An 8,857-nucleotide genomic window follows, 5' to 3' on the forward strand; every position below is an offset into this window, starting at 1 on the left:
CTGTAGACCAGGCTGGCCTCGAACTCAGAGAGATAACACCTGGCTCTGCCTCCTGAGTGCTGGGATTAAAGGTGTGCACCAATTCCCCCTGACAGGCAATAATTTTTCTCTTTAGCATGGCTTAAGGTAAGCCCACTTCCTAGGGTGGCCCTTCCTTCGTGAGACAGAATACCTCAGCAAGGTGATGGACCTATGTAACTTGAACGTCGAATATACAATTAGGGCAGAGGTTCTACTCACTAGCTCACACCAGTTTTACCCTTAATGGACTTCACTGTTACTTGAAAATCCTCCCCTCTGATGTGGAAACTCAAGATCATTGAGGAAACAGATCAGGGATCAGAGATCCCAGCCATTTCTGGCATCTGTGATATCTGGAGAAGGTGACAGTGCTCAGAGGTCCACAGACACTCCTGGTTTTAGCCAAGAAAGAAACTGGTCATTTAACTTTGCCTTCTCATTAGTCTGAATTGTATAGTCAATATGTGTCCTCCTGTTCTTATCTTCCCCCTCTGATTATGTGTGAATTGGTTCTCATTGGAGGTGTGAATTGCCACACTCTCTGGCAGTGTCTGTGCAGGAGTAGCACCATGGTGACACTGGTCTACACCATGACTTTTATAAAGAGTCATGGGCAAACCATGAAAGACCATGCTTACAATAAAGTTAACTCACCAAATTATATGTTCTTGGGGAGAAGGCTCCTATTGTTCCTTATAACTGATGTGGGACATTGGGTATGAGAGAAGGGGGACCCCTCAGAGAGATCTGTCTAATAAATCACAGAAGGACACTGAAGTTCCATTTGTGTTACAGGAGAGAGAGGGATAAGATCCTTGACTGGAGCCTGGGAGGAGGATGTATGGCTGGACTCATCATCTGAGAATTGCTCAATTTCTTCATGTTGTAGAAAGATTAGATTTAGATACATGGTAGTTTAAATGAGATTGGCCCCTGTAGACTCGTGTGTTTGAATTCTTGTTCCTAAGTTAGTGGAACACTTGGAGAAGGTAGAAGAGGTGTGGCCTCATTGGAGAAGGTGTGTCACTGTGTTGGGATTTGAGGATTCACAAGACTCACAACATTTGGAATGCAAAGCTCTATGTGGGATGTCTCCATCAAATTCCTCATCTTGGAACTCAGGGAACACTACAGAAGAGGAGGCAGAAAGAGTGTAAGAGTCAGAGGGGATGGAGGACACCAGGAGATCGAGGCACACTGAATTAACTGAGCAAGGTGCATGTGAGCTCACAGAGACTGAAGAAGCAAGCACAGGGCCTGCGGGAATCTGCACCATATCCTCTGCATGTACATTACTGCCTATAGCTTAGTATTTCTGTGGGACTCCTGAGTGTGGGAATGAGTGGGGCTCTGATTCTTGTGCCTGCTCTTGGGGCTCTTTTCTTTCTATGGAGATGCCTTGTCCAGTCACAATATGATTGGTTTTGTTTTCTCTTAGTACATTATGTTTTCTCACAATTGGTTTTCATCTTTAAAAAGACCTTTTTTGGGGTTTTTTTTGAGACAGGGTTTCTCTGTGTAGCTTTGCGCCTTCCCTGGAACTCACTTGGTAGCCCAGGCTGGCCTTGAACTCACAGAGATCCACCTGGCTCTGCCTCCTGAGTGCTGGTGTGCACCATTAAAGGTGTGCACCACCACCGCCTGGCCTTTTTTTTCTTATGAGAGACAGAAAGAGTGCATCCAAGGGGTTGTGGTGGGGACTGGGTTAAAAAGAAGGATGGGAAAATATCATCACAATATAGTGTATGAGAACAGAATCTACTTTAAACCAAAGGAGACAAATGAAAACAATTATATTTTATTTTGTATGTATGAGTGTTTACTTAGATATTTGTATGTGTACCACATGCATCCTGATACCCTGAGTGGCAAAAGAGGGTATTGAATCCCCTGAACCACAGACACTGTGAACTGATCCTGTGTCCTCTATAAGGAGAACAAGGTACTTTTAACCCTCAGTCACCTCCCCAAGGCTGGCATTAATAACCACTGGGTAATATTCAGACAGAGCTGGAAAATAAAACCTAATAGAGCCCAATCTATTTACATGCATACCAAATGGACAAATATTTTATTCTTTTAAGGCAGTACTTGAAAAACTTACCAAGGAAAGACCAATACTTGGAGAGAACCCCATTTTTATTCATTGTATTAAACTTTGACCTCTCAAAGATAGGATCACAGATGAAATATTGACATCTCACCTTTCACTTCCATTGATAACTTACTCAGACCTTCATAACTTGGTCAAGCTTGCACACTGTCTTCCTGATGCTGGAAATCATCAGCCATGTTAACCTTTATACACATATTTTTGCTACAAATATTTTCATTTTCACAATATCTTTTCCTGTGTCCTGTTTCCTTTTTGTTTTTTTTTCTTTCATCATATGATGAAACAGAGTGAAATAGTGAATTAAGTTAAAAGGAAAGTTGGCTCCAAACTTGATGTGTAACATCATAGCAATAAATTAATAACTCCAGTATACCCAGTGTTCAGATATGAAGCGTAGTATCTGAAGCGTAGTATATTCCCCCTGAAAACACCATACACAACAAGTCACTCAACAATATTTTCTGCATTTTACAGTCCAGGAAATGTTCTCACATCTGCATGTTTGTGGTCTCATTTGAGAATAAATACCAGATGAATCAACGCAAAATATCAACCAACTGAAGTTGACCACATCTAACAGAAAAACAAGGAAAAGCCCTTATATAATGTCATCTTGAGGCAATAGCTGAATAGTTTTAAATAGATGTCCCCCTTTATCCTGTAGGTGGATGAGCAGCCCATTAATTGTTTCTATTGTAAACATCATTATATCTAGAGATAGATAATAGACCCCACTCCTTGAAACAGTTTTCCCCTCAGTTGTTACAAAAAGCATGATGCCTTTCCCCTTGGCCTGTTTTGCTGTTCACATTGGTGCTTGTCACAGAATCAGAGCTCATCCTCACTCAGGGAGGGAATGTGAGAAGACTGTGGAAACAAAGTGTTTGTGCCTCAACTGAGTAGACCCAACCCCATCTCCTGAGCCTGCTTCTCAGTGAGCTCACAGAGCACCTGGCAGTGCACACACAAAGGACTTTAGATCCTGTGTAATATTGCAGACTGAAAATGATGACTCTTTGTAGATGACCAGTGATTACAGAAGGAACCAGCTGTGTGTGCTGTACCTGTGCATTATTCTGGACAGAAGTTTTACATGCTGAGAATGACAGGATGGACCCTACACACCTGAGAATAGCTAATTTCCTCTTCATCTAATATCTAATTTCTGCTTCATCAAAAGTAAGTTTACACACACACACACACACACACACACACACACACACACACCCCTATATGTAATCACTATGTAGCCAACAAATGAATCAACACCTTGCAGTGCATATTACCTTCAGATTTGGACTTTGGTATGGAGATGTGCTCCTCCTTGTCTGCTCATGGTTGTTGCTGCTACTGAGAGAATCCTACTGAAGTTTATGGCATACTTGAGGTGAGATAGATTTATCGAATCATCTTATATGTTCTGTGAAGTGCTCCATAGTTACCCTAAACAGATGAGTATTTTGTGGCCCAACCTTTATTCCTAAACAAATACCCACCATTAGTAAAAACCAAAATATTAAAAATTATAAACTGGGCCCATATCAGGCAACAGAGTATACTACCAGGAGAAAGGCAAAATAAATGGGAAAAAAACCAAATGAGTCTATTAGGAAACTAGGAGTTTTGTTTTGAATTTCATTGATGGTAAGGAAAATCTCATGGGATGAATCCCAGAAATGAAGTTTCTGCTACTTTATAGATATTTGTCCATCCAGCAAAATATGTTTAGGGAGAGGCAAAGAATGTTTATCTGGATATGTGAGTAGCAATCTATCATTGCACAATATATTCCCTATCCAACGTGCCAGCATTTAAGATAAACATAAGTGCAAAGAGACACAAAAAAAGGAGCAGGACATATTAATTTTGTTTGGGGGACTTATGTGGGTCTAGACTCTAGGACAAGCACACATCTCCATTTTCAACTGTAAAATTCATGTCTGCCAATTAAAAATTATATGCCAATACATATAGGTTATTAGTCTCATCTATATGACATAACATTTCCATAAACTGTTCAAACAACAAATATAAACATGTTTGGACATATGACTGGTAAAGAAAAACGAACAAGTATATGAATTTAGAGCCTGGAGAAATGGTTTAGTGGTTAAGATCACTGACTGCTCTTTCAGAGGTCCTGAGTTCAATTCCTAGCAACCACATGGTGGCTCACAATTATCTATAATGAGATCTGGTGCCCTCTTCTGGTGTGCAGGCATGCACGCAAGTGGAACACTGTGCATATAATGAAGAAATATTTTAAAAAGAAACAGTTATGGATATATAGGGTGCAGTATGTGCAACACGTGATCTAATACAATATATGAACATATTGATTTCCAAAGGCTGTTTGAATATTTATATGATGATGGATAGTCTTTTTCATTTTACTTTCTCCCATTTATTTATGATCTTCTTTCTTTCTTCTTCTTATTATTTTTGGTTTTTCGAGACAGGGTTTCTCTGTGTAGCTTTGCGCCTTTTCCTGAAACTCACTCTGTAGCCCAGGCTGGCCTCAAACTAACAGAGATCCGCCTGCCTCTGCCTCCTGAGTACTGGGATTAAAGGCGTGAGCCACCACCGCCCGGCTATGACCTTCTTTGTTAGGATGCACAAAGGGAGATGTGAGACTGGGTCTCCTTGTCACAATTTGGCCCAGATTTCACTCTGCAGGCTGACGTGCCATTGGTTACATTGCAATCCTCCTGGCTCAGTCTCCCCAGTGCTGGGATAAGTTCAGGGAATCAACATGTCTGCTTCATGAGGAAGGATTTTCAAACAACTTTAACTTAATAGAGTGTGTATGGCTGCTAGTAAAGCTGTCTTCTATGTTTGTCATGTTGACTGTGGTTTTAAGCAGTTGAAGAGCTCAGAACAGGGATCCTTAGGATCCCTAAAGATCAACAAGAAGGGAGAAACAGTGGGGAAGCCTGCAATCAAAACTTCATTTACATGCCTCAACCACAGACGATAGTCTATTAAAAAAGTGTGAAAGATTACACAAATAAAATTTAGGAGGTACAATCCAACAAATGTGACCACCAGCATGAGGACAGTTTGGGCTGCTCTGGTCTCAGCATGGCCTCTGCGGTTCTGATTGGCAGTGAGGATGTGCTGTGTTCGTTGGTGATGCCTATGGAGGAGAAGCACAATGGAGACACTGGACCAGACCATGATGCTGATGAATGTGGCATCATGGGCAAAATGCAAGATGGCCATGCCTACAGTAAATCCAGATGTGGAGCAGACCCACTTGCTGTTTTTGTTAGTGTCATTGCCTGTGCTCTGTGGACCACTGACTTTCATTGGAATATAGACATTATATAAGACACTGAACAACCAACAACTGTAACAAGAATAACTCTGGACATTAGGAGCTCTTCCTCGAGGCATCAGCCTACCCCAATGACCAGGAACAAGAGTGACAAACTGATGGATGCTCAGGACAGAGGTGGAGCACATGTTTGTGCTTCGAGCCACCAGGCGAATTAAGAACTCAATTTTGCATTTCAGGTTAGTTGGAGGACTCCTTGGAGCAAAAACCATCATCTTGTTTGGAAATGCTGTGATGAGGAGAAGGAAGGCATTGGCCACAGCCAAGTTGGTGACAATGACCTGTGTGGGCCTCAGTTGAGAACCAGTAAATTTGGGAGAGAAATTGTGGAAAAACAGAAGAATGTTGGCCAGAGTTCCAATTCCAACCTGGGAAAGCAGGAGCATCTGGAGAGCCAGTTCCTCAGTGGTTTTTAGAGCTTTACTCTGAGAGGACATGGAGAGGACTTTTGTGCAGACTGTAGTGATGACCAGGAGGAACACTGCTCTCTTTAAGACATTTCTTAATGTTTGAGCATAATGAATGATTTGAGTCTTTACTTCTTCTATGAAGGGAGACACTACTGTATCACAGTACAGGAACTTGTCCTGGAGAACACTGCATAGACAACTCAGACTATTACTTTGTACTTCATGTACTTTCCCTCACCTCATGATACAAGTGTATTAGTGATACAGCTGTATCTTTCTTGGTCAACATCACACCCATTGTAACACATTATGACATAAAAACACATGAACACTGAACAGTGGAACACATTTTTTTATCTTTCAAATTCAACATCTTCCCTCAATGATAAAAAGTGTTAAGAAACACAAATTGGAAGTTGGAGAGATGGCTGTTCAGTAGACTCATGTTCAAATCCAGCACCCACATGGTGGTTCACATCCATCAGTAACATCCGTTCCCCAAGTTGAATGCCCTCTCCTGGCTTTTGTGGCACTGCACAAATGTGGTGCCAGATATATAGGCAGTTAAACCTCTATATACATAAAATAAAATTACTATATCTTAAAAAGGATAAGAATACAAATTTATAATTCATAAAATCATGCAGGTAAATTAAGTAGCAAAAATCAGCTTTTGAGAAAATTTTATGCAGATCATCAAAGTGATAGAATACAAAATATTTCAATAAAGTAACCAGTTCTCTGATCACAAATATGAACCTCAATTTATATACACATATCCTTGTATACATAAATAACCACAAAATTTCTATGAGGAAACTCCTTCAGAGAATAAAGACCTTATATGAGGTGATTGGATACAAGACTAACTCAAAAAATCAGTAGCCCTCCTACATACAAATGACAAATGCGTTGTGAAAGAAATCAAGGAAACAACACCCTTCACAATAGCCTCAAATAATATAAAACATCTTGGTGTAACACCAACCAAGCAAGTGAAAGACCTGTATGACAAGAACTTCAAGTGTTTGAAGAAAGAAATTGGAGAAGATATCAGAAGATAGATCTTACATGCCCATGGATTGGTAGGATTATCTTGTAAAAAGGGCCATCCTCCCAAAAGCAATCTACAGATTCAATGCAATCTCCATTAATAATCAAACACAAATACTCAACTACATATGGAAAAACCAGAAACCCAAGATAGCTAAAAGAATCCTGTTCAATGAAAGTACTTCAAGAGGTATAAAGATTCCAGAGCTGAAGATATACTACAGAACAATAGTAATAAAAACCATATTTACTGGATAAAAACAGAAAGATATGGAACCATAGACCCATACAGAAGTTCGTACACTTGTAGACACCTTACATTTGACTAAGAGCCAAATTATACAGTGGAAAAAGCAAACATCTTCAAAAATAATGCTGGTCCAACTGGATGCAGGCATGTAGAAGATTGCAAATAGATCCATATCTATCACCATGTACAAAACTCAAGTCCAAGTGGATCAAAGAACTCAACATAAATCCAGTCACACTGAATCTGATAGAAGAGAAAGTGGAGAATAACCTTGAATGGATTGACAAAAGAAAGCACTTCCAGAATATAACACTAATAATGAAGACACTAAGATCAACAACTAATAAATGGGACCCCATGAAACTGAAAAGCTTCTGTAAGGCAAAGGACACTGTCAATAGGACAAAACAGCAGCCTTCAGATTGGGAAAGATCTTCTCCAACCCCACATCTCACAGAGGGCTGATTTTGAAAATATATAGAGAACTCAATTTACACACACACACACACACACACACACACACACACATATATATGGAAAAATCCCCAGGGACTAAAGTATTCATTTATTCATAATTTTGTGTATCTTCCCTATTTTAATGAGGAAGCAGAAACTGGGGATGCAGCTGAGTCATCATCAGCTTCCCTCAGCCACACTCAAAATGATTGATACATCATCACAGTTAAACCTTTTGCAAAGACAAATTCTCTTGAAACTCGTGTCTTTAAATCATGGCTTTGAAGGCTCTTATTTAATCTGCAGCTGACTTCATATATTGTTTTCCAGAGAACAATCAGTCTCCATCCATCAGCTAAAAATCAGTCATCAAAACTTGAACTAGATGTCAAGTTCAACGTCATTTTCTACTAAGTGTTAAGCTGTGAAACAGACATTTCCTTGGGATGAAGAAATCATTGACATCATTAGGTAAAGAAGAGACAAAACGCAACTATCCTAACCATTAATGTTGACTTCAGAAGAGTTGCAATAGGGAGAAGAGAATGTTAAGCAGACATCTACAGTTGCAATAACCCCACCTGTTCAGCCACAGCAAGGATAGAGATGCTCACAGAGATGAAGGCCAGCTCCTAAACACTTACTGAAGAAACAAAGCTCCTATTTAGTCTCCATTTTAAGATCTTCTCTTCCCTGAGACAGTTTCAAGGAAATGCTTACCTCTCCAGTATTTTCCAAGGAACATTGGGCAGATGACTGAATGAACACAGGGTACCAGTGCTCATAAAAAGGACTGTTTACTAGACTAACATCCCTCAGAGAGTGCATTACTTTGTCATCTGTCATGTCAGTGACAGTGTTTGCATGGAGACTACCTCCAATGAAGGAAAAAAACATTGGTCCTCAGGGCAAATCACAATTTTTACCTTGTTAATGATAATGTTTTTTACTTTGTTGGACGTTAAGGAATAGCTGTCAGAAGTTAGAAAAAGTTTCCCATGTTTCCTTTGGGAGCATCTAAGTTTTCAATTTGTGTTGTCCTCAGGTGTGGGGAGGTGCACTCCATGTAGATCAAGGGATTTGTTGAATGTATTTCCAATGGGGCTTATTGTACAGTACAGTTTCACACTTTCAAAAAATGCTGACATGAAGTCCTTCTGGAAGACCATCAAAATTTAATCAGGAGTCTGGTATTTTTCCATTTGTGAATCAAC

The 8,857-nt window shown here is 40.0% G+C and overlaps 1 protein-coding gene across 1 annotated transcript; it reads right to left on the reverse strand.

Moving 5' to 3' along the window:
- Positions 1–4,975: 4,975 nt before the first annotated feature.
- LOC114689324 (vomeronasal type-1 receptor 4-like) lies at positions 4,976–5,911 on the reverse strand. Its single transcript, XM_028863665.1, has one exon. It carries the CDS (start codon positions 5,909–5,911, stop codon positions 4,976–4,978), a length of 936 nt encoding a protein of 311 aa, XP_028719498.1.
- Positions 5,912–8,857: the final 2,946 nt, after the last annotated feature.

This window comes from Peromyscus leucopus, chromosome 1 (assembly GCF_004664715.2).
Source record: "Peromyscus leucopus breed LL Stock chromosome 1, UCI_PerLeu_2.1, whole genome shotgun sequence".
Taxonomy (NCBI): domain Eukaryota; kingdom Metazoa; phylum Chordata; class Mammalia; order Rodentia; family Cricetidae; genus Peromyscus; species Peromyscus leucopus.

What these genes read in the sequence shown, in the direction of transcription:
- LOC114689324 (XM_028863665.1), bottom strand. Translation starts at nt 5,911, where the DNA reads ATGTCCTCTCAGAGTAAAGCTCTAAAAACCACTGAGGAACTGGCTCTC.